The 26442-nt window shown below is 40.5% G+C and overlaps 1 protein-coding gene across 3 annotated transcripts; it reads left to right on the forward strand.

Annotated features, from left to right (window-relative positions):
• Positions 1–1503: 1503 nt before the first annotated feature.
• On the forward strand, positions 1504–25006 carry LOC115340505 (transmembrane protein 68-like). 3 transcript variants are annotated; one of them, XM_030012176.2, is made up of 7 exons: positions 1504–1787; positions 6212–6542; positions 8952–9116; positions 14845–15038; positions 17196–17256; positions 19069–19208; positions 24772–25006. In XM_030012176.2, exons 2-7 carry the CDS (start codon positions 6215–6217, stop codon positions 24775–24777), a joined length of 894 nt encoding a protein of 297 aa, XP_029868036.1. In that variant the 5' UTR covers positions 1504–1787; positions 6212–6214; the 3' UTR covers positions 24778–25006. The 3 variants fall into 3 exon arrangements, with proteins under 3 accessions (XP_029868036.1, XP_029868035.1, XP_040978994.1); XM_030012175.2 differs by lacking the exon at positions 24772–25006 and adding an exon at positions 21252–23516 and having other exon boundaries at positions 1505–1787; XM_041123060.1 differs by lacking the exons at positions 1504–1787; positions 24772–25006 and adding exons at positions 1971–2215; positions 21252–23516.
• The last annotated feature ends 1436 nt before the right edge of the window (positions 25007–26442 follow it).

Consider the following 26442-nt stretch of genomic DNA (forward strand, 5'->3'; position numbering starts at 1 on the left):
TCCCAAGTGACAGGACAAGAGGAAGTGGCCTCAAGTTGCTCCAGGGAAGGTTTAGATTGGATATTAGGAAACATTTCTTCACTGAAAGGGCTGTCAGGCATTGGAACAGGCTGCCCAGGGAAGTGGCGGAGTCCCCATCCCTGGAGGTATTTGAAAGCCGTGTAGATGTGGTGCTTAGGGACATGGTTTAGTGGTGGACTTGGCAGTGTCAGGTTTACAGTTGGACTCAATGATCTTAAAGGTGTTTTCCAACCTAAATGATTGCATGGTTCTGTGATTCTATGATCAATTAAAACACTGTAGTCACCTGAATTTGCTCAACCTTTCAAACTCCATGTCCTCTGATACCTGATGCTGGGGGCCGTGCTGCAACTCAGAACAGAGCACTAGCCTTGGACAGGGCGTATGTAATCAGAACACTGATTGTCTTTCAAAGCAGGAACCTCAGCCTAAATCTTCCATATCTCAGACAGCTGTTAACAGTTTGCTAACAAAGTTCAAGTCTTTCCTGGGCTATTTCATCTTGCAGCAGCATCCCTGTATTATCTGCAGCTTAGCTGAAGTGAGCTGGAGTGAAAATTAATTTCTATTAGTTGTCTTCTGTTGCAGTTGTCTTAAGAGTATATTCTGGGGTCTCAACGTGATAGACAAAACTATGATTGAGAGATGTGAGTGGTTTTGAATGACATGTGATTTTTATAAGTAATACATGTAAGTAATAAAAAAAATTTAAACTATTTATTCCAGAAACATTATAATACTGCTTTAATAAAGAGCAGTTACTATAATACTATTTTAGAGGCCCCCTCTAAATTTTGACTCTTTTTAGAGCAGTATAATAGAAACTAGAACTAGAAACTGGTATTACAGAAACTAGAGTTTCTTTTCATACAAATAGAATTGTAATTGGGGATCCAATCACTCCCCTGCTACGCGTATTTTCTAGCCACTCCATCATACAGCAAAAAACAAACGAAACCCAGCAAATGCAAATGACCCATGCCGGCCTCAAAACAAAAGCAGCATTTATGACTCTTTCAGTGTATAGTTTGTGCACCAACAACGTGAGGAAATCCTCTTTCTTAACTTTTCGTATGTAAAGCGTATCCAGCTCGAACTACAAGATCTTGCGTTGGGGGAAAATACCCTACTGGTGACACCAGAAAAACAGATCAATTGGACAACAGCGCAAATACCGTCACACGAAAGCAGAACCGAACAACCACAGGAGCCGAACGGGCAGGTGACGCACACGTAAAAGACGGCCAGGCAGAAAACCACGACGGGCAAAGCCCTGACAGAGCCTGCAGCCAGCGCTGCCGCGGTCGCTGTCGCCGACAGCCGAGGGCAGGGCGCGCGGCGGTGCGGCGGCCACGTGCGCCCGTCCGCCTGGGGCCGCGCCTCGGCGCTCTCAACCGAATCGCCCCGCCCCGCCCCGCCCCGCCCGCGGGAAACGCGCGCCCCCTGGCGGCGCCCGCTCCTCTCCCGCCGGAAGCGCCGGGCGGTGCGTGCCGGACGCGGTCCGGGCGGCTCCCGCGCCCCCGGCGGCGCGGAGTTCTCCTCTCGTCCCGTCCCCTCCGCTCCGCCGCCGCCCTCGTTCTCTCCGCGACCCCCCTCCCGCCCGCCGGCGGCACGGTGCCCTCCCGCCTCCGTCCCACCGCGGGGAGCCGCCCTAGCCTGGCCGCCCCGCGGGCACCCGGCCTCCGCGGGGGCGGCGGGCGGAGAAGTAAAACCAGGCCCCGGCAGGGACGCGGGGCTGAAGCCGGAGCCGCCGCTGCCAGGGGAAGGTAAGCGGGCGCTGCCGGGGCGGGGGGGGGGGGTGGTGTTCCCGTCCAGGGCCCGGCCCCCGCTGCGGCCCCGCAGGTCCCCGGGCGGGAGGTGGCTTGTGTTGGCTACCGCCGAGCCTGGGGCCCTGCCTTAACTGCCGCCGCGACGGGGGCTGCGGCCGGAGCGCGGTGCGGGACGGGGCGGGGGCCGCTTAACTGGGGCAGCCGGGCTGGGGCTGTGTCCTTCTTGTCAGAAAGAAGAAACGCCGACCCCGCCAGCCTGCTGCAGAAGGAACCACTGCCCGGCCGTCACAGCAGCAAGAAGCAGGCCGATCCTTCTTTCAAAACAAGGACGAAACCACCCTCTGACTTCTAGGGTCTCTCCAGCCGCGGATGCCATTAGCAGGATTGTCGGGGTCTTGTGTTCTTCTTGCCTTTGTGGTGGCGTTGCTAATTCTAGTAGAAATACTCCCTGTAGCTGGCTGACGCAGTGGACAGCAGTGTATTTCCGTTGGCAGGGGCCTGTCGTAGCTGTTGCTTTGCAGCATCTTTCTAGTTTGGAGAGACTGGAATGTTCTCCAGAGGTTCCACTTACACGTTTCATACACATGCTGAAATCACACTGTGTGTGGTTTACAGCAGTATATGTTGCTTTCCATAATTGCTTCTTCTAGCGTGAGCTATAGGGTCTCAGGTAATGTAGCGCCTGCTGACTGCAACTGAAGACCACTGTTGTAGTTTAGTTAAGGACTTTTCTGGGTCATACGCTAGACGTCAGTGAAAGGAATTCCGTGTTAGCCTTGTTTCCATTTCACCGTCAACGTAAAGCCCTAAGCATAAGCTTAAGTCAGCGTGCACTGTCATTAGTCAAATGAGAAATTGCATCTTTTTCATCTATTGAAAATACATATAAGCTGGTCTGTGAGGAAGCTAGAACTCAAATTACAAATATTTGGTTTGAACTGCACAGCAGGAAATGTGTTACTGATGTCAGTTAAAATAAGAAGTCCTTTAAGGGTTTGCTCGTGTTACAGAGGGATTCTGCCTGTAAGCTGGCTAAGGGTGAGACGTAGTAGTACTGCACCCCATTGTAGGTTTTAGATTTGGATGGTGGCAGATGTCAGAAAACCTCTGACAAGGAGAGCAGGATAGTCTCTCTTTGCTTGAATGAGGTCCTAATCAGAGTGATGTTCCTGGTGTTTCTAGAAGACAGTGTGCTTTATCTTGTATTTTTAACTGCTCTGGGCAGTCATAGAGTAGACAGCTGTAAAGTTGGAACAGACCAAAATGACACTATCTGTTAGTGGCGTAGATGAACTATATTGGACCTTTATTCAATGTGGAGCATCCTGTGCTTTTTTTGATCATGGAGACAGAATCTGCCTTTGCTTCTTCACTGCCATTGCCTTTGGTAGGGTGTCCAGTGTGGCAGTAACGTAAATCACACTTGGGCTTGGAAACGGAGTATTTTTGTGGATGTACCCTGGGTGATCAGAATGAATGCTGAACTTGTTATGGGGGGAGCAAAATTACAGGAGATAAAGACCTGGAGGAGGCCTTTATCTGGTGGATGGTAAATCAAATATCAGTGAGGATGGCTATCTACATTTTGGCCTACTTTAGCAAGGCTATAGCCGTTAGATCGAGGAAGTATTTATTACCCTCTTTTCAGCACTTTTGAGACCTCAAGTCCAGTTTAGAGCCTCACAAGAAAGATGCCGACGAACTGGAAGGGGTGCAGATGAGGGCCACTGACATTGTTAGGTGGCTGGAGCACGTGGTGTCTGTGGAGAGGCGGAGGGAGCTGTGTGTGTTTAGCCTGAAGAAGAGAGGGCTTAAAGGGGATCTTACCGCTGCTCTTAATGAGTGGTTATAGAGAGGGGGGAGTTAAGCTCTTTTCAGCAAAGGGACAGGAGGCAACAGGCACACACTGCAGTAAGGGGAATTCTAACTAGAATAAGGAAAATCATTTTCACCATGAGGGTGGTCAAGCACTGGATTAGGGGCCCAGAGAAGCAGTGGGATCTCCATCCCTGGAAATATTACAAACTGGACTGGACGTGGCCCTGAGCAACCTGATCTAACTTCTTAGTTAGCAAGAGGTTGGACAAGTGCTGTTCAATGAGCCTTTCCAATATAAATTATTCTATGATTCTCTTCAAGATGAGGAAACAGTGTTGTACAGAGTTGACTGTCTGTAATGGAAGGCAATACTTTAGATGTAACCTCTGTGGTTGGCAGCAAAGATGTCGGATTTTAATTTGTGTTACAGGTTAGTGCATAGATATGCAAATAAACTTATAAAACTGCGATGATTGCATTTAAGATATTGCATCTAACATTACAGGCAAAAGGACAAGTAATATTTTGCAAGGCTGACATGTGGACAGGACTTTAAATTTACTTGGTGAGGATTTTGTGTTTGGAGAAAGCCATAAAGAATTAAAAATATAATAGGCGGGAGAGTATAATTTAAGTAATCCTTAAAGCTGTATAATCACCCCTGAGCTTTGAAAAATGTTTCTGTGCCATAACCCATGCTCCATATTGTTCTCTAGCTAGTAGGTGGAACCACTGGAGAAGTCCAGGCATAATAATCTGATGAATATTGTGGTGTTGAATGCTACTCCTAAATGTTGCTTGGTCTCACAAGTCATGTTTCTTGTACTTGCTGTGGGTGTTTGCTGCCTGACAGGTTCCGAAGTTCAGCTCTGGCAACTGGAATGAGAAGGAGCTTTCTCTTGCTTTTCCACATGCTCGCTCTCTCCTGTCCTTTCCCCTAAGACCCCCCCACAACACACGTGCATGAAATCAGTGAAGTGCATGTCACTAATGCTACATGCTTATACATTGCTGAAGATGCTGCTCATCACATTGTCCTCAAGAACATGCTGAGGAGCAAAATGTTGTAAGCCTGAATTAGTGGAACAGGCATGGATCGTGGGAGCAAAGTCCTTGTCACGAGATCAGCTTTCTTCTCATTAACAGGAGTTATCTTGAGCAATGTGGTTAGAGGCCAATTTCAAAACAGAAGGAAAAGGAACATCCTTGGTCTATCAGAACGGGAGGAAAAATTGAGACCGGGAAATAAGTGAGATGAGTTCTGCTGTAGTACATGTTTCAACATCTCATAGCAAATGTGGAGCAAAACTGATCTGCTTTGTAGTTTTTGTTGTCATTGGGGTTATGATAGTATTAGCAAAACTATCTTCTGAATTTCAGTCACTTGTTGCTTGCAAAAACAGAGCAAGCGTAAAGGAGTGATAGATACATGTCTATCTAGGCATAGGAACTTTGCAATCATTCATGATGTAAGTCACATTTTAATACAAAAACAAAACACAACCATCCCAACCTTAGATTCTTTTAGAAATTATTGCTCTTAATCTGTTTCCCTCTACATGCCTACATTACAGTTGCAAAATGTTTCTCTTCTTGGTCTGGAGTAACAGTTACTTCAAGTCTTGACCAAAACTTTTCTAGATTCGGGTAACTTTTTTTCCCCAAGGTATTATTTATGTTGTTCTAGAACTGTAGCTAAGATAGCCAAGTGTACAGGTTGTCTCATGTTTGTAAGATGTAGCGAATAGCAAGTTTTGCCCTAAATAGTACAAAGCTAAGAAAAAAGTGTTGCTCCAGAATTACAGAAAACCTGAAATATCAGCCCAGAGAGGTCTAGCCCTGAAACTTCTTAGGAGCTGGCATTGGAGAAGAGAGATTCTTACACATAGACACAGTAAAGCCAGAGCAGTTAAAACTTCTAGAGGACTTTTTGTGACCTTTTTCTCCTTGTCCTTTCTGCAGCCTGTCTGTGTTGTGCTCTGGGACTTTGCGTTTCACTATCTGTAAATTTCCAGATATAGTTAAAGGTCTCTACAGGAGTGACACTTGCTTATTAGAGACCATCATCTTCCTGAGTCGTCGTATGCTTGTGGACAGTGGAAGTGTTCAGCAGGTTTTTTTTATAGCACTGGGTTTCAGATTGTGCTGTTTCCTGTTGTAGTAAGTGCTTGGGAGAAGGTTTTGAGTGTATTGTGTAGAACAATAAATTACACTAATCAATACAGCTTTCTGAAAACCAAAAATACAGTAAAAATTGGTATTGGTAACAATACAAATGTTCTGGATCTGCGTAAGTTGAACAGTTTTTAATGAGATAAAATCTTAGCCTGAGATTAAGCAATTGCACTATCTCTGTCAATTAGAATTGTCAACATTTCCACTACACAAAAGGAAAGGACTGAAAAAAAAATCAAGTAAAGGTTTTGCTGTATGAACCATTATGTTTCTAATAGGTGCTGCTGGGATGTGGGATAAATGGTGTATGAGTAAATGTGTCAGAGAGGGGTTTTTTATGATTAAACAGTATAGGCAGGTCTATCTTTTTTGAGGATTTATTCATCTGCCTCTTTTTTTTTTTTTTTTTTTTTTTTTAAATTAAACAGGAGATGATAGGTGGAAATGAGTCCTGTACTGCAGGACCGATACCTATGTCCTACTTAACCTGCCTGACTTACATTCTGGGAGAATGGACTGGCGTGGAGCATATTGAAGATTATCTGAGTTATGCAGTCTACCTTTCATGGGTGCTTTTTCCACTCGCAGTAGTTTTACTACTTCCGGGGGTTCTCATCATCCTCTTCTACACTTCCATTCTCCTTCTTCATATTTATAAAAGGAAGAATGAACTAAAGGAAGCTTATTCCAATGATTTTTGGGGTGGTGCAAAACAGATGTTGGCTACCCTATGGGATGGACATGGAAGAATATGGCATGGTAAGCAAGATCTGACTTTTCATTAAAAACTGCTGAAGCTCTTATTCCTGGTTTACCTTTCAGGATTATCAATATATATCTGATTGTTGCTGCTGTTGCATGAAATCTAAAATTCAGGCCAATTTTTTTTTCCATTTTATCAATGACTGCCAGTGGTGCTTGGGAGAAAAAAAAAAGCCATTGAGACTTTTTTGGGTGTAGAAATTTTTGTCTTATGCATTTATTCCTTTGCTGCTACAAAATAAGATCTTTCATCCAGTTGAATACATAAGCAATTTTTAAAAATTTTTAAATTTTTTTTCTTTTTTACTTTTTATAACTACTCCTGGATTTCCTCATTCCAGGAGGACATGAAATGTTTGCTATGTTAAAAATTAGATCAATTAACTATATTTAAATGCCAGTTCCCTGACAGATAGTATGTCAGCACATGTTAGCATAATTTAATTGTAATTAACCAGTCTTTTACATACAATGCCAAATGATGGCTTAAAGGAGCACTTAGTGTCAGTTCGCTCACTGGTTGCTTCGAGTTGACTTTAGAGCCCCAAACTGTTACAGAACCCTAATTTTTTTATTTTTTGTCTATGTATTTGACAACTGCGTTCTCTACTAGAATGTCAAAACTAAGGGCTCTATTCCTTGTCCTTCTACTGTTATTTCTTTTGTAAAGACAGACTTAATAAATGATTTGGCTTTTCTTTCTAAGGAAATCATAAGCCTCTTTCAGAACCATTCAGTCTAGATGCAGCCAAAGGAGAAAGAGATGTTTAAGAGCAATTTACATAAAGAACAAATCCTTCTTGAAAATCATCTCTATTTGTTCTCTAGTCAAAGGGAAGCGGGTTTTCAAGGCATTGATAACCAGATGGTGCAGTGGCTGTATCAGATAGGCTTTGTAAGACTAAGATGTAACTTTCAAATCTAGGAAAGTACACTAGATCAAAATCAACAGCTACATCAAAGAGCTTAAAATGCTCACTTCACAATAAAAAGCTATTTACTTTTTTTCATAAGAAAATTATTTTTTTAAGGCTTTGGCTCTTTTCATCCTTAGGAACTTTTTCTTTTTATAAGGTCTAACTTTTTATTTGCGCAGGCAAGATTCTTATCGAGTCCCTTACTGACAGTGGTGACTTTTTTCTGCCCTGCCAGCTGCTTCCATGTTCTCTATACACTTCTCTTGCTAAAGAATGAAATGTTTTGCAATTGTATTTTTCCCCTGCTTGACTAATCAATATATCATAGGAAGAACTTTTCATCCTGAAATCTCACAGCATTGGGACCGCCCCCCCCCCCCCCCCCCCCCAACAACCCCACAACCCAAAAGTCCCAAACCCCAAACTGGTGTGTGATACCTGGAACTTTACATATATTATGCAAATGCTAGATGTAGGTATCATTCTGATTATGATTGGCTGGCATGGAGCACAGTTAGTGGTCACTTGGGATGGTACAGATGATATGCTTGCAATATGTTGCAGCTCCACAGGTATAGAAAGTAAAATACAGGGAGAAGAGTCAAGAGTACCTTCAGAATTAAAAAAACCAACCAACCAAACAAAAACAATGGAATGGGAATTGCAGACCTGATTAACTTTGGAAGAAGTAACAGGGTTTGGGGCTTTTTTGTTGTTGTTGGGGTTTTTTTGTTGTTGTTTTTTTTTTTTAAAAAAAAAGACCACAGACAAGATACTGTAACAATACTGCTCAATATTAACTGAATATGTTCTATACTGATGTATTTTGATATTTTGTGTTAACTGAATATATTCTGCACTTAATTAGAAATGTAAGTTCAGTAAGAAACTTGTGTGTGTTTATGTATGTTTCAATTAAGCATATAAAGCCCCAATTAGCTTTTAGTACTTAGTGACAGAAAAATGGAGCAAGTATAATTCTGAGAGAAGTAACAAAGATAAGCTTCATACTCTGGAGTAAAAGGTGACATGTAAATGGATGTTGTCATGTCAAATCTTCTTAAACAGTTACTGGTGGCAATGAACTTCATTTAAATAGTAGCTTGAAATAATTGTGTTTTACCACTCCAATCCTTATTTTGATTTCTCTTGAATGGTTGATTAAGAGGACTCTGCAGCCTTGAAGACAGTGAACTGAAAAAGTAAGGAAAAATTAAACAGTTCAAGACAGTGAGGCTGGGTGTTTTGTTTTCATATTTTTTTTGTTGTTGTTCTTTCTTTAAATGTGGCTCTTCTGCTTTTAATTAAACTTGTATTTCCTGTGAAAGCAACTTAGTAAATGCTGCAAGTAATCTCTTGACTTTTTAGCAGTCACTTTGCTCTTACCACTGCTTAATAGCTATCGGTTTCAGTTTGCCAACGTGCTGGAGTTTCTTTGGGGTAGAATTGTGTCAGACTTTGACATCTGTTATGCTTTAACACCTAACAGGTTATGAGCTTCATGGTGCCGAAAATATTCCTGAAGGACCAGGGCTTATTGTGTTCTATCATGGAGCTACTCCTGCTGACTGTATCTATTTCATGGCTAGACTTCTTATACAAAAGAAGAGATACTGCCACATAGTAGCTGATCATTTCGTCTTTAGATTACCAGGTAACATACTTCATTGTCAACAATTGGTTTGAGAACTCTAATTTTTTTTTTTTTTTTTTTTTATGATGTAGTTAATAAAAATTGTGCCACAGGAACACAGTGCTCAGAACAGACGTTCAGACAAATTTAGTGCAAGTGCTGAGGTACAGCTGTCTCTAACACGTTCTTTACAAACAAAAATGAGTTTATGAGACTGACCCATGCAATAACCTGATGAAATAAACTGTTTGGAAGCAATGCTCTTAAAGTTGATAGTATTAATCTGGGGAGACGGATGTATTTTCGTATCCCACTCAGTTGAGAGTATGGAGGGCAGTGGAACCTGTCCCCAGGAAGACTGTTCCAAGTAGAATCTTTTTTGGAGGAAAGCTGTAGAAGTGTCCAACAAGGTTGTGTGAAACATGAGGTGAAGCATGAAGAAAATGAAAAATATGTTTAGGGCAAGATTTTGGCTGGACAGCCTAGTGAAAAACACTGCTGATTGGTGAAACTAATTATGTGCGGGGTTTGGTTTTTGTGTGTGTGAAATACAGTAGTACCCAGTTCTTTTCCCAAGTTCAGTTTGTGACTAAAAATCTTTTAATTCTTTTTGTGAATTTACAGGAGTGTTCTGTAGTGCACTGATGCTTTTAGTGGAAACAACTCTTATCAGAAAACTGTCCTTTTGTCAGTATAGTTTTCTTTCAGCCTTAATCCCTGAAAACTGAACTTTTTTCATACTGGTAACAGCATGGCTTTGCCTCTACAACTGCTTTTGCCAACAGGCTAGGATTTGTCAGTTGATTATCAAATCTTTTGCATACAGCTGACTAACGTAACCTATTTTGTAATTTAGATTTGGCTCCATATTGTATCTATTGTATCAATACTTATGCACAGTTGTTTATCAAGTGGGAGGGAATGTTGTTTTTCTTCATTTCTGCTTTAAAATAAGGTTCTAAGCGTGAGCATACTTTTGAGTCCCCCAAGTATCATTTAGTAGCATCACAGAGACATCTGGCTGAATGGCTGGTCTTGAAGAATCGGGTTCAGCAGTATAACATCTAGCTAACAGCTGGTTTCTAAAGGCATTCCTCAGGCACTGATACTGGAACCAGCGCTGCTTAATGTTTTTATTGCACACCTGGATGAGGGGCTAGAGCGTGCTTGCAGGAAGTTCACTGATGATACCAAACTGGGGAAGCAGTCAATACACTGGGGGTTAGAGGTGGTATTCAGAGTGCCTTCACAGAAATGAACTGGCAGAAACATCACAAAGTTCAGCAAAAGCAAATATGAAGTTGTGCATCTGGGGTGGAGCAATCCCATGTGGCAGTACCCTGGGCAGAAGGTGGTTTTGCAGGAAAGGACTTTGGCATTGTAGTGGAGAACAAGGTGAACGTCAGTCAGCAGCGTGCCCTTGCAGCAAAGATGAACTGCACACTGAGCTTTTTTTTAGCAGGAGTGTGGCCAGCAGGCTGAGTGAAGAGGTTTTTTCCCTTGGCTTGGCACCTGTGCAAGCACATCTCAAAATATGGTGTCCTGTTTTGGACTCCCCAGTACAAGACAGACGTTGACACACTAGAGCATGTTCAGTGGATGATGGGGGGCTGGAGCACACAATGTATGAGGAGAGGCTGAGAACTGGGTTTTTTTTGCTGTCTTCAGCAACCTAACGGGAGGGTGCAGGGAAGAGGGAGTCAGACTCTTCTGACAGGTGCACAGTGATAGAATGAGAAGCAACAGAGACAAGTTGCAACACAGGAAATTTTTATTAGATGTGTGGGAAGGTATTTTACTGTGAGGGTGATCAGCCACCTGAACAGATTGCCTAGACAAGTTGGGGAATCTCCATCCCTGGAGACTTTCAAAACTCTGCTGGGTGAGGCCCTGAGCAGCCTGATCTAGTTGGACCCGCTTTGAGTGGGAGGTTGGACTAGATGACCTTCAGAGGTCCCTTCCAACCTACATAATTCTTTGGTTCTGTGAATGAATTAAGGCTGTTCAGGGAAGATGAGCCCAAAGAGCCCAGATAATGTTCTGGACTGTGTCTCAAAATCTGCAGAATAATCTATGACTGGCAACTCAGATAGATGGCGCTTCTCTTGTGAATCAAACCAGAAAGACTGCCATAATTTTATCCTAGTACTAAGACTGCCTGATCTTGATTAAGTCTTCAGATTAAATTGGATGCCTTTTCAGAAGATGTTTTAGTTAACCAAAAGTTATTATGCTCAATGCAGAAGAAATGGGGGACGTGGGATAGGGGGTGCGTTTGGAGAATCTGTAGGCTGTTAGACACACTTGGATTAGCTGGTTTAATGATCCTTCTGTTTTTATGATTATTGAATCTACTGTGAATAGCTGTGAGGAATGGTTTGTCCCATGAATCTGAATCTCGGGTCCATGCCAGTATGCAATTGCCAGTTTGCAGTCTCATTGCATCCTCTGCATTGGGCACTGCTGTCCTGAATTAACTGCAATTAACTGGAGTGTGTTTGCAAAATGTTGCTCTGCCTCCTAAGGGATGCATGAACCTGCAAGGGGTCAAACATGCCTCTCCCTACTGCTTAGTCTTGAAAGATACAGCTTGATAACTTGTGGAAGGGAATCTAACCTAATAGGAGGCTTCCTATAGATACCTGGAGATTCCTATTGAACATTGCCTAATGCGTCTTTCTTTCACATTGATGCAAAAGGAAATTATTAATTGTCTCAATTTATGCTGTATCAGTACTATGTATGCTTCTGTTGCTTGCGTTTTGGGGCAGAAGGATATGAAATATGGTCCTGTGGTTTCTTTTTTTCCTTTTAAGTACTGGAGATTAGTCACAGAAAAAAAACCATTCCAATGGTTTCTGGTTCTTTTAGATTCTTAGCTGTGTAATGCTCAGGAATACATTGATTTCTCTAAAGTTGAGTTAAGAGAAAATCTTTTTCCAAAGAGTGCAGTGAGGACAGAGATGTCATTTGTGTTCTTCTCTATCACCTTCTCCTATAGTATGGGCCATGTCTGCTTCCTAGAGTCATCTGGGAGCCCTCTTTAAAAGGTTGCCTGCTATTTTAGGGATCTAAGACAGTCCCTCTCCTGTAATGTCCCAGAGGAAAGGAGCTGTGGCTTCTTGTCTGTTACATACACAAGGTGTTGCAAAGTGTCTTGTGGACTAGATGTTCTGCAGATACACAGGCGTGGTTACCTACAATTGTGGATGGTTGGATTCAGTGGCCTAAATGATTCCTCTCTGTCTGTGGTCCTAAGGGTCAACCATAGAAAAATGATGATATCCTTGCCATATTTCTACCAGGTAGCTGACAGTCCCTATGTTACAGTCACTGGGGCTAAGTTAGAGAAATTTATATAGTGCACTTATTGAGATGAGTGTTAAATGCATTACTGGGTACTCTCCAAAGGGTTTTCAAACATTGGTGCAGACACAGTGTTGTGGAAAACAGGAGAAGGATGTGCTGGGGCAAAGGGCAGAGTCCAGGTTGAACTGCAGAATAAAATTAATTTTGGACTTCTTGGTATTTGGAAAAATTAGCATCCCTTCATGCTCTGGAAGGCTGAAAAACTGTGTTTAGATAATTTTGAGAGTTGTTTTGTTGTTTAAAGTGGAAAAAGAGATTCTTGGTCACTTTCATGCAACAGCCAGTTACTATGCCAGTGTTTCTTCTTACTCCATGATGACCTTTACCTTCGGCACAGAGTACCCTGGCTGTCCCTTCAGGGCCACTGCACTAGTTCCTGTCTCTCTGCTGCTCTAACAGAGCCAGGTTCTTCCTCTTTGCTACTGGAGCAGAGATGTTGATAGTAATGTGTGATCTGCTGGCTAGGCTATGAGGTACAGCTCAGAATATGAGGTTTATACTAAACGTCAAGGGGGGAAATACGGCTGAGAAATTTTATGAAGACTTGAAACCCCACCCCACCACTATTCTGTATTACAAATTTTTGCCTGTATTCTGTCCATATTCTGTTCTTGTTTTTTTCTGACTTATGAACTAGACAGACTCATGGTTTTGCTCTATCACAGGCCCCCCCCTCCCTTTCCCAGCATGTCCAATGCAGAAGGGAAAACTATCTTCACAGCTTCTGCTTCCTTGGAGTCTCTTTTCATGCTCAGCTCAACACTTCTCATTACTGTTTCATCTCTCTCCTGAATTCACTGACAGAAAGGGCTTAGACCTAGGCAGCTTCCTAGCACCAGGTACATTCCGGAGAGCTTTAATTAGTTTGGGAATGTAAAACATTGTAAAAAACCAGCTATTTAAGATCCCACAAACAAAGCAGCTGAGAGAAATTAAATTACTTCAGGAAAACTCTATTTCACATGTCTTCTGTGCAAATGCTCCTAGATGAAGACTGCTAGTGTCATCAGCAGTGTGCGAGGCAGGCACAGCAGAATATGAGACAGGTGTAATAGAGTTTGTGTTCTGTTGTCATGTTTACGGACAGATTCCAGTTGTGTATAGATATAAATCAGTAATTATACTCACACCAACTACAAAGACTGGTTAGAGATCAGAGTTTAGTTAAGAATAAACTAATGATATGCTGCCTCATGCTTTCCTTCCCAAGCCCTTAGTTTATGCGGTCTGTAAGAGAAGACAGCTCTGTCTTCTTACCTATATTTGGACTCTTCCTCAGTGAGTCTGTATGTAACAAATGTATGTTCATGGTAACAACTATTCATTTGTTAACCTGAGGTTAAAAAATGAAGATCTGTTATTGAGGGGCAAACTCTACTAGGTCGGTTCTGTGTCCTTGTCTATGGCTGATAAGGTTGTTTGCCTAAGTGGGAAGCCTGAAGAAAGAGAAGTAATCTTTCCCATACTGCTCGGTCATCTAAAGTTCCCATTTTGGTATGCAGTACTCATAAATACTGTATAAATTAAAAATTTATTGAACCAAGTGAACATGATTGATTTCCTGCAAACAGAGGTTTATGCTAGTTATGTTCTTTCACATTAGACTAGCTGTCTAAATTGGTGAAGCCTGTGCCCATTTGATGCTTGTAAGCAAATTTTTGATGTTCTGCTGTTTCTTGAAGAGCAGGGTCAGTATGACATTTCAAATTCAAGATGATATGAGGCGTTTATGTAACTTTACAGTTGAACACTTCAGTAAATGAAAAATCTTAACTTAAGACGAATATACCCAACCCAGGCTTGCCAGATGCCTCTTTGTATGAAAGGCCATCCGAGTACTCACAGACTGAACCAGGGAGTCAATTCCTGCAGTGATCTGCAACACAGAGAATGCTGCATTTTCTTTGTCATTCCCCTTCTTGTGCACAGACTGCTCTTTGTTTGCCAAAGTTAACAAAACAAAAAAACCACAATAATTTGCTGGTATTTTCTCTTGTTGCATTTTATTAGGACTGTGCTACGTTTGAAAATTAGAGCTTGGGCAAGGAACCAGTGCCCTGGAGCTGACTTGACAACTCCTTTGAAGAACACATGAAAGATGTCACACAGTGCTTGCCAGTTTTTTCCAGTTTAGTCCTGATTGTGAGGTAGCACCTGACTTTACTATGACAAAAAGCCACTGAAACCCCTAAATCTTCAACTTTTTACACCAAAATTTATAAGCAGGACTTAATGCTTCAGTACCTCTAGAAACATCTTTCATTTGGGGTTACAGGTTATTAGACAAGTAAGTTTTAGCCATTGTGTTCTGTGCTGGGAATCTGTACTCAATGGTAGCATGAATTAACATCTTCTGAATTAATATTATCTTACCCTACAGGTTTTAAAATATTGCTTGATGTACATGGAGTTATGCATGGACCAAAAGAAGAATGTGTCAGTGCTCTGAAGAAGGGCTGTCTGATAGCCATTGCCCCAGGTGGAGTTCGGGAAGCACTCTTCAGTGATGAAATGTATACTATTATCTGGGGTAATCGGAAGGGCTTTGCTCAGGTGGCCATTGATGCAAAAGTGGTAAGTATGACAGATCACGAAAGAGGAGCAAAGAATGCTAACTTATTAGTACTTTCTTCCAGGAAGAGATGTTTTATTTATCATATAGTTGATGTTATATTGCTGAGTGTCATGGATATGGTCTACTTGCTCTCATAACTACATTTCAAGACTCTTTTTGTCGCTTTTGATAAGAAGGCTTTGGAGTCAACTAGGAATAGTGTGGTCAGGAAATCCAGAGTTTAAAAGAATGAGAGATGAAATCCAGGACAGTTTCTACATTACAAGCTTGTGCTGTTCTACCATACCTGGTCAGGATTGTGATAGCTCAACCCTGACCAGAATGGTTGGGAAGCAACCATGCATCAACATTTCTGTTCTCCCTACCACTGAAGTATACTGTGACCCAGCACAGTATAGACTCGCTGGCATTATGTACTGTATTGGCATTTTGTGGTAGTAAGACATGTCTAGGGCATACAGCGGCAGGTGGAGATGCTGCTCACTAGTGTGAACTGTCTCTTCAGGTCTAATATATAGCATTGTGCTTGATCAGCGGGCAGATAATTATTCATATGGGACCAACTGTGAAAGGCACATAAGTGTATGATATATTTGAATTGTAACTATTTTAATAATAATTTCAGAGTCCCTCTTGTTCTATATTTGTATTTGAAAGATCTGTGCATATGACCGTAGGTCTGCATATGCCTAATTTGAAAGTAAGTCTCACGCCAAGAGTTTTATATTTAGGTACTGTCAAAGAGAGACTAGTTAAATCTCTGGATTTTATACAGAAATAGAATACTTTTAAGACCCAATTTTAAGTGTGCGTAACTTTTCTCAGGAGGAAAATAACACTGTTTAAACAGGATAATTTCAACAGACTTAGATTTTACTAATGTATTGTAATAGAATATGAAAGGCTGTACTTGGGATTCAGCTATGGTTGTATTAGTTATATTTATTTTATTGAATTTGTGTTCAGTTCCCTTTATGCCCTCACAAAGGTCTTGCACCTTCATCCGCCCCCTAAAAAAACCCTGAGAGATGCAGTAGAATAGGAATAGTTTCAGAGGCAGGCTGAAAGTGGGGAAAATATCTTTATTTAGATTAAAGATGAACTTTAAGTCACCTTTAATTGTGAGCGTAACTCCTCGTGGAAAGAAAAATGTGTCTAAAACATCAGAAAAATGTGTCTAAAACTGGGACCTTCAACTTCTTGAAGTTGTTTCATTTCAGCAGTTTGTTTGCAAGAATTTTTGTCATATAAACCAACTTGGTACATACAAAAATCACTACCTCTGTGTCAAAAGTAAGATGTTCCAAATAAGATGGTTCCAGAATAAAGAAGTTTGTTACCATTCAGTTTAGGCAACTGCACTTCTTTTTATTCTCTATAGTTGGCATTGGATTATTTACAGACTTCCCCCTCCCCCCAAAAAACCCCAACATGATACCTGTCTGAAAACTTTCATTTACTAGCTCATCTCCATGCTTTTTTAAAAAAGTTTGAAAGAATCTGAATGTTTGAAAATCACATAAAGAGTCTGTATTTCTGATGATGCTATGTGCAGTGAGTACATACTATAAAATGATATTAAAAAACTTCATGTAGTAGTGGACCCCCTCCTGGTTCTTGTAAATCTTGGCAGCTGTTTTCAAGTTCAAAAACAGCAATAAAAACTTGTAATATTCAACACCATTCCAAATATTCATCAGCAGAAGTAAATCATGGACATGTATTGAATATGACATATCGTATGGGAAGCAATACAATCAGCATAGCAGAGATGAATCAGACAAGTTTGGGGTCCCAATCCTCTGAATTCTTCCCTTTGAGCATAACTACAAATTAAGCAACAGGTTTAACCACTTAAGTCACAACTGTGCAAACAGTGCTAGATGAGCAGATGCCTAAATGCTCCATAGGTTCTGAAATTCTGGGCTGCTTTGAGAAAATGGACTTGCTGAAACAGTGACTCACTGAAATCTCATGGTATTCTCCAGCTTGAAACCTCATGGCAGGTTGTCACAGAAGAACTTTGTTTTGTTCTCTCTGTGTCCTTGTCTGAGAAACACTTCTGAAATTAATTTGCTTGTTGGATTTAAGTGAGGTAGAAGTTTTTAGATAGTGCTATCTTCATTAAATTCTTAATTATTTTTTTTCCCTCCTAGCCCATCATTCCTATGTTTACACAAAATGTTCGAGAAGGCGTTAGGACATTAGGAGGAATAAGTAAGATATTTTCTATTTTTTTTTGTAGTTTATTTTTCCATATGTGCTTAGCCTATCTCTGTAGAAGTAATCCCCATATAAATTTGAGATTTGACACAGCCTTGTTTCTGGAGGTTTGCTCTCCAGTAGAGTTCAGAGATGTTATTAGGATTTAATATCAGCACTAGATGTGGTATTGGCTCATCTAAGTTACTCTCCACGTAACAGTATGCCTTCACAGAAGCAGTAGAAGAAAGGAAAAAGGAGCCAGAAAAAGGCAAATAGATTTAGAGCACTTTTTTTCTCTGCTTATATCTGCTAGGCCAGCTCTAGGTTTTCTGCTGTCTGTTAAGAAGCAAAGCAAACAGGGGTTTGCAACTGACGTACTTTCTTTAAATGTTCTCTTAAAGCTCTCTGCTTACACCTCTGTCTGTACCTAAACTTCAAATGGTTTGAAATATATTTAATCTGTAGTTGGTTTACTGCACTAAACCTGTGGTTCCTCACAAAACTTTGTATTTGCCTGCTCTCTTTCCTCGCCTCTATGGGGACTTCGAGCCAGCACATGAATAGATGGGTATATGTCTGAAGGGTCCACCTCTGGGATGATTAGATGCCCACATCTCTGCTGATCTGCTAGTGTTAACACCCCTTTTTTTGTATTCTCCAACTTACCATCTAGCAGGAAGGGCCTGAACAGTCTCCTCCATGCCACATGTTCTGCCTCAAGTATGGCATCATCATCTTCATCAGAGGACTGCAGGGCAAAACAATTCTGTTTCTCTCCCCCTCTAATTAAAAGCTATATATTACATGGAGAAAGCCAAGGCATCTGATGTAGACGTGCAGAATAATTCACACTTTCGTTAGCTTGTACAAAAATAAACAGCAATTAATTATTGGCTGTGTTCAGGAGAATCCTCCCAAACAAGCAGAAATTTAAGCCGAAATCATTCATGCTACTTATATTCTACAGCAGGGGTGCTAGAGGAAGTGGATTCTGTTGATCACTGGAGGCATTACTCCAGTTTCAATAGTTTTGGAATATTCTTTGTTCTTATAGGTTGTATACAGAAAATTCCACATCTTGGTCAGTAAGGATTTTCTTATGCCAACACCTCAGTTAAAGGAATTTCTTGTCTAAATTGAGAGAGAGAGTATTAGCACCCATTCTGCGAGGAAGCTGTTCTGGTTGCATTTGGGCTAGATGCTTAGAAGGTGGCATGTGGGGTAGAAGATGTGTCTCCTTAGAGCGGATATAGAAATACCTGGTTTTTCTCTCTTTTTATATTGTTTCACTGCAACCAGTGTGTGATCTGAAAGGGCAGTTCAGCATTTTAGCATGACTGGCCTTTAGACAGATAAGACTATTTCTGATCCTCTAGACCTCAGTGGGACTGAACAGAACAGTCTTCCAATACTAGTTTCTTATGCTAACCTGTAAAATTAGGTGAACTGTAACCTGTATTGTGTAGCATTCCCTTCTTTTCCAGAGAGGCAGCTACTGGATTTTTCTCCTCTTCTTCCTTCTCTTTGCAGCTACTCTTTGAAGGAGAGATATCACACGAAGTTAGGGTGGAAACAAGTCTGACATTAGCATTAACGCAGCTTTTCGGAAATGACAGTCAAGGGTAGAATAGCACTTGAGATGACACATTGTTTGAGAATCTGGGTCAGGGGCTGGATTACTTGACAAGCCGGTTTTAAGACATACTGGGAAAAAAACTACAGAATAATCTCAGTCTGTCTGTCTGTTTGTCTCCCCCTCCCCGTCTCCACCCCTCTCCCTTCTTCTCCTGCTTTCTCCCTTCCCCCTAAATTTTTTCACATTAGAAATATTTAGGTCACTATATGAACGTATTAGATTGCCACTAGTTCCTGTGTACGGTGGGTTTCCAGTCAAGCTTCGTACATTTATCGGAGAACCCATTCCATATGAACCAAATATAACTGCTGAGGAACTAACTGCAAAGGTAAGACAGATATGCATATATATATTTAAAATATTGACTGTTCTGATAGAAAACACTGGAATATTCTTGTCAAGATAATGATTTCTGCCTTGGAGCTAGATATAGAAGTTGGTGGAATCATGGTAAGCTTTGGACTTGCTTAACTCTGAATGTCCTTCCTAAACACTATCTTTTTATTACTATACCTTGCAGATGTTCTAGGCCTTTTGAAGTCAATACTGTACCTTGTATTTGCTTTGAGAAACAACTTGCTTTAGGGACTGAAGTTCAGTCAGATAAGACTGCTCTGAGTTGAGAAAGTCATAAGTACTTCACCCAGAGAAAGTGTTCTGGTTCTTGGCCTTTTCAGAAAGGTACTAATGAAACCTCTCAAATATAGCAAATCTGTGGCCACAAACTGTTTCAATTCCATACAATAAAAAAATTTAAGGTAAGTCATTTCACTGCTTTGTACAGTGTGTTTCCATTTATATTTCCTCCAAATTCTTGCCCAACAAATTAACTTTTGAACATTCCCCTAGTTCAGATTTAGGTGGTTTATAAAAAGGATTGTCAGGTTCTCATGTTCATTCATTTTATTAATAGGCTTCACACTACAGAAGCATAAAACCTAAGTGATGGAGCAGTCGGAGGGGGCTGAAATAGCCATTTTTGGAAGCTCCACAGATGGTCACTTCTAGCATTCTGAGACTCTCACACTCTCTTCACTTGAGAGAAAGAGATTTTTCTTCTTGACCATGCAGGTGTCAGTTCAGTTGTCTCTCCTGTTTACCCTCTGATTAGATCTCTGCAAAATGACATCTTAACATGTTTATCTGCATTATCTTATGCCCTGGTTATGGAAAACTGATTCTTTCTTTTGTGGGTTCAGTCTGACAGGACTTTAGAACTGTTGGCTTTCAGGAGAGAATGTGTGTTTAAGTGACTTTCAAACGTGCTTTGGCACCTTACGTTTGTGCCAACCCTCATTTGCTTCTGAATTATGTGCAAATTCTGCTAGATAAGGGCCCTAGAATGTGAATCCCCTAGGATCCTAGTTACAGTGATTTTAAAATTGTATCTCATGTTTCAGGCTGTGGCACAGTATGCATTTTCCCATTGTATATAGAAAAAATTAAGCTCGAATTATTTGCCTAATAGAAATTTTAGATTTGCAGAGACACTTAGGACCATCTCTGTAAAGAGATGTGGGCAGGAACCTTCTCCCAGGGCTTAACAGTTGATCACATACTTCATGTAAACAGTGGGAGCTTGTACCAAGAATCAGTTTTCCCCTTGCTGACCACTGGTTTACAAAGGCAAATAGTTCTCTGTTCTGTCTCTGACCTTAAGAATTCAGTAGGCTGTGCTTCACTAGGCAGAATAGGAAGGTTACGGCACGTCCTCACCATAGCTTTTGCATACTGCCCTGGTTTTGAAAGTGTCTCATAGAGCTTTTATATGGTAATAATGGCTGCTATTAACTTTTTGGCCTGCTGTGTTTTTGAGTGAAAGTGAATGCTGCTGTCCTATGCAGTATTTTAGGTGTGGTCCAAGTGTGCTTTACAGGACCAGCTCCTTTAGGGGACTTGGCTGCAGGGATAATTCCTTTGTACAAGCCAAATGTGCTGAGACACAACTGTGTTTCCAGTGCTGCTTCTGAGCATGTGTAGAAGCAAAGTTCCCGCATACTGGAAGAGTGTTACTGATGCAAACCTGGGCATAGGCAGAAGTTTCTGAATTGCAGTACAGCACACAGGCACTGACATGCTTTATAGATCTAGGTCTCTTCATTAATTTACTCCATCATCATTTTAGTATTGCGTATCACTAATAGAGCTTGTGAACACAGCTACCAGAGATGAATATACTAGTTTGTTGATCTGTTTCTTGGCAGTGATCCCACAAACACATCCTGTGGGCTTAAATATGGAAAAATAGTATTTTGAACTTGCAGTAGTTCTGTGACATCTGAAAGGATGAAAAGAGCCTAGAAATTGTGTTAATGTATGAACAATATAAAGATGACTTAATCTGACCAAAACCGTTTCTCTTTCCTTACAGACAAAAGCAGCGCTCCAAGCTCTAATAGAAAAACATCAGAAAATACCAGGAAATATATTTAGGGCTTTAATGGAACGATTTCAAACACAAAAGAAGGAAGATTAAGGTCTTCTGAATAAACTACTATTTAGTTATAGTAATTTATTCATTCTTCTAATAATAGGTTTTAAATACTGTCCTTATGATACTGCTGTATAATTTAAGATATAAGACACTTTCCCTTGCCCTTCCCCCTGTCCAGTATCAAGCTCAGGAACCCAAACTTCAAATCATTCGTAATGGGGCAAAGCTTAGTCTTTGATACATGCATTCCTACCTTGAAAGCGTTTTTTTCAAAAATGACACTGCAAGTCTTTATGTACATTGTCACTTGTCTTTTTTTTTTTGTGGTTTTTTTTTCTCCCTGCCTATGGTTGCTTTTTAACCTGAATGTTAGACCTGCTGTAGAGCTAGAGTCTTACTGTCTTGATTATCATCACTGTAACTAGGTTTTGCAGGCCAGATTAATGCCGTACAGCATTTATGAAAACTTTCTTTAGGTCGTTACTCTTGTGTTGCTGGAAAACAGTCAACCTTTTGTGGCTTGCAGAACCTCTAGCTATGCCTGCAAAACCTATGGTGGAAAGTGGTTAGTTTTACTGGGTGAGCTCAAAAAGAGTTTGGAGGAGTGAAAATTGATTAGAGAACTGCAGTGAACCAAGGAAGTTTGTTACGGAAACTACTCTGATGCTGTGAATGAGAACCCTATGGCACAGCTGCTATTCCATGCCGAGCCATATTGGATATCTGCCCTTGAGTAGAGAGTTGTTGCGTATACTTCTCAATGAATCTGCAAAATCTCCTTTGAAAGAATGAGCCAAGCATTTAAACTTTAAGAAGTGGAAATGAGAGTACTGTTTAGTAACATGAGCTCATAAATCTTTATTTTGAAGGAAAGAAAATATTAGTACAACACTTCTTTTAAAAGTAGTAGTTCTTTTGAAAAACAGGGTAGACATTCCCAAATATCCTTTAAATCTAGTGTATTTGTAAACTGTTAAACATCCATATTCTTCACAGTTATTTACGTAAGTTATTAAATCAGGCTTGGGACGGAAATCGTATACACTTTCCTTAAGTGAAAACAATTGAATGAACAGGAAATAGTTGCAGGATTGGGCTTTTGTGCGCTTACAGTAAATTATTATATTTTTTCTGAACTAAAGCCTACGCTTTTATTGTCCAAATAGGAAATATCTGAAATATTTCTTCTGATTCCCAGCAAGTTTAAGCTACAGTTCTTAAATTAGCATCTGGGAACTCCTTAGTTTTGGGATAGAGGACAAATTCCTCAAGGAAAGACAAAAGAGGGTTTTGCTATATTATGTGGTTTCCTTTCAGTATTGTTGGGGTTTGACCTTTTCTTAAAAAAAAAACCAAAACAACAAACAACAAAACCAAAAAACAAACCCCAACTTTTGAAAGAGCAATTGAATTCAATTTGGTATCCATTCCTCCCACCATTTAAGCACATGCTTTGCTTTATACTCTCATAAATGTGTAAATTAGTGAGATTACATAAATGCATGTGGATGATGCCCTATGTTAGAAAAATATCACTTTATGGGAAAGTCTATAAACTATGGTTTACAAAAAGCAAAAAGCTTACTGATTTTACGATGTTATTTTACATCAAAAGCATTTTATGTGGTGTTGAATTAAATTTTTTAAAGTTTGGGGAAGAATCACATTATGTAAAAGCAAATGCCCATTCTGAAGTTTTTTAAATGACTTGGGTTTTATTTGAAGGCAAGATTGTGTTCTTTTTAATTTATCGGAATGTTTTTAAAAAAATATTATGTTAACACAGTATGTCATTAAAAGTGATAATGCAAATTCCTACATTGGAGTATAACTTAAGTATGACTTTGTTTTTACTGTCCATCTTGACGAAAATGTAATCAGTCTATATTGTGAAATTCTGAAAGGCAGCTGCACGTATTTCGTGTTGAGGTTGCGTATATGTAAAAGAAAACTCAGTCTAAAAGGTTCTGTTAGGCAGGAACAGACATTTGTGAACTGAGATTTTGTAAAATTTATTTTACTAAATATGTGGGCTGTTTGATGCAGTTTTGTCCCTTTAAGTATTGAAAGATGAGTATAAAAAATGAAGGGCAGTATTGGTACTCTTTAAGTGTTCATATTTGTATAGGCCTTTCATATTTATTTCTATATATAACAAATGTATAAAGACACCTTTCGAATAAAATTGAGAACTGGAACAGGCTTCTGAAGTTTTGTGTTGTGTTTGAACTAAATGAAATTATACATGGCCTGCCCTGCTGAACCTTCAGTGGTTTTGAATGGCGTGTAATACCCTTCAGAAGCTCTTCTTGCCTAGTGTCTGAATAGGGGTGGAAGGATCAAAGCCCCAGAAGGAATGAATTAACGGGAAAATAATTCAGACAACAGTGGAATAAAGGACAAAAGTCACATAAACAGTAAGGTCTGACTTCTAGTAGTTGTTATTAGTGCTGGAAGAGGCCTTAACAGGCACTGCAATACCACTTTAGTTACATTTAAAATTCCACAACAGAAAATATGTTATAAAGACTGACTAGTAAGGTTTATTTATACATACTTGGTGTGTGAATTATTACCTACTTTATTTCATTGAAAAAGGGGGCAGACCTGCAGAGAGACTCTTACAGGGAAGGTAATAGACACGGCTTCCTTTTAGCTGATTTGGTTTACTGTGCATCAGGCAGAAGTATTTAAAGGAGATTTTAGCAGCATTAGACTAGACTGCTGATTGCCTGGTTAGTTTTTGGAAATGCTGAAGACGTTCCATGTTTCTCCATGTGAACAGCATAACCAGAATATGCATTTTCAGGTTGTTTGGAAGTAGAAATAGACTGACTGCTGTACTGACAGGTATTTGTCGTTATCTCTCAGCAAGACCCAAATCTCCTACTGGCCAATTTACTGTCCTGTTGTGTAATAGCAGAGCTCAGTCTGAACATCTATTATTAGGAAGCTTTCATATGAAATTAATCACTGTAAATGCAAGGTAGAGCACTTAATCAGCATTGTCAACACAACTGTGTGGTTCATCCGGTATTGGATTTGCTGTACAAGTATACCATTATGTTGCTTCATCCTTTTACTCTGTAGAGAAAGATACAGCTATGGTGACAATGGGTTAGCTCTACAGTGCTTAATACCTATTAAGCCCGTCATAGACGAAAGACTGCTTTTTTTCCATGTTATTTTTGCACAAAAAAAATTACCATACCAAAAGTAAACATGGAAGTGTGTGGAATTGCTACCTGAGTGTAGTAGCCCAGAAAATACATGTTAAGTAAGATAATCCTCTAAAGCATGTCTGCTGAAACTTCATGAGACAATCTGATCACTTACTTTCTCAGTTCTATTCACTTCATGTTTATGAAAGTCCTTGCTAGCAACAAAGATAATGTGTTTCTACGGTACAGATCAATGATGCTAATGCCTTTTTGTATATATATATTTTTTAATTCAGAACTAGCCAAAATGAATGGTAGTCTCAACACAGATTACGAAGATGATCAGAGGGCTGGAGCACCTCGCCTATGAAGGCAGGCTGAGAGAGTTGGGGTTGTTCAGCCTGGAGAAGAGAAGGTTCCGCGGAGACCTTATGGCTGCCTTCCAGCATCTAAAGGGGCCTACAAGAAAGCCGGAGAGGGACTTTCTGCAAGGGCGTGTAGTGATAGGACAAGGGGTAATGGCTTTAGACTGAAAGAGGGGAGATTTAGATTAGATATTAGGAAAAAATTCTTTACTGTGAGGGTGATGAGGCACTGGAACAGGTTGCCCAGAGAGGCTGTGGATGCCCCATCCCTGGAAGTGTTCAAGGCCAGGTTGGACGGGGCTTTCAGCAACCTGGTCTAGTGGAAGGTGTCCCTGTCCATGGCAGGGGGGTTGGAACTAGAGGATCTTTAAGGTCCCTTCCGACCCAAACCATTCTATGATTCTATGATACTTTTCTCATCATAGGTTATTTGCAGTATTTGCTTCTCTGCTTTTTTTGAGTAATTTTGTTTTGCACAGTTGGTTGCAAATTTACCACTTACTACCCTGAATATTGCCAGAGCATACACTGAATGCATACCATATGTTGCTTCCTGAAACATTTTAAAATGGTTATAATGATCTCTTCATGTCAGAAGATTGGTCACAAAAGTGTAATAAACTTTTGAACTGTAGGCAGAATGTTTTTAAAAAGTGTTTGCTCACACTTCTCTCTTTTGTGTGTGTGTTTGTCTGAAACATTACGAGAAGGTAAGATGCCATTTGGAATTAACATCAGGCTGCATATATAAGGCAGACCCAGTATTTTTTTCCCCACCATGGAGGTGAGTTGGCTGTTGTAGAGCAGATCCCATTCCACCAGGCCTCGTGCTGCAGCCATCACACGAGTGAAAGCCCACCACTCCTTGCTGTCCATACTAGTTATGATAACAAGAGAGCACAGCACAATTCTTCAAATCAGCTTTGGCTCCTGTTTTCTGGCTAAAACCACTGCATGCTCTGGTAACGTGAGATGCCAAAGTTCTAACAGAGTGCAGAAGGGAGTATTGTATTATTCAGAGAAGATCTTAAAAAAAAAAAAAAAAAGGCAAGAAATGGAACCATTTTTACCTAATTGCTTTTAATGGGAAACAGAATGTGCCAAACATCAGGGAGGGTAGGAATTTACAATTTTGTGTCATCTTTACAGGGAATTTGTGGCAGATGAATTGGGATGAGTCCTGTTGCAGTTGTGGCTGATCTTCATATATTCCAGACTGGGGATTGCTTTTCTTTTTCTTCCAATAGTGTTTTCTTACGGTCAGGTCTATGCTGTGCTCAGAGCAGCTCCAGTCTTCCTTCAGTTACTTCTTAAGTGGGAACAGAAATGGAGACCCTAATGAACATTTGTTAGTTCTCTTTTTGATCTATTTGAAGCCTACCAAAGGTACCTAGAAACATTTCTGAGCTCCTATTTCAACTGCTGTGATGGAGCTGCCAGCTCCTTTAATGATCAGATTTCTCCTTACCATATAAAACCCACTCTCCTGACAGATCCACCAAAGCTTTTGAAGTGTCCTGTCCATTCAGAAATGGATTAATTTTCTTTTGCCTATCATGCAGTGGATTACTTTTCTTAACTACTGGGCACAGCAGTTGCAGG

The sequence above is a fragment of the Aquila chrysaetos genome, chromosome 4 (assembly GCF_900496995.4).
Source record: "Aquila chrysaetos chrysaetos chromosome 4, bAquChr1.4, whole genome shotgun sequence".
Lineage (NCBI taxonomy): Eukaryota > Metazoa > Chordata > Aves > Accipitriformes > Accipitridae > Aquila > Aquila chrysaetos.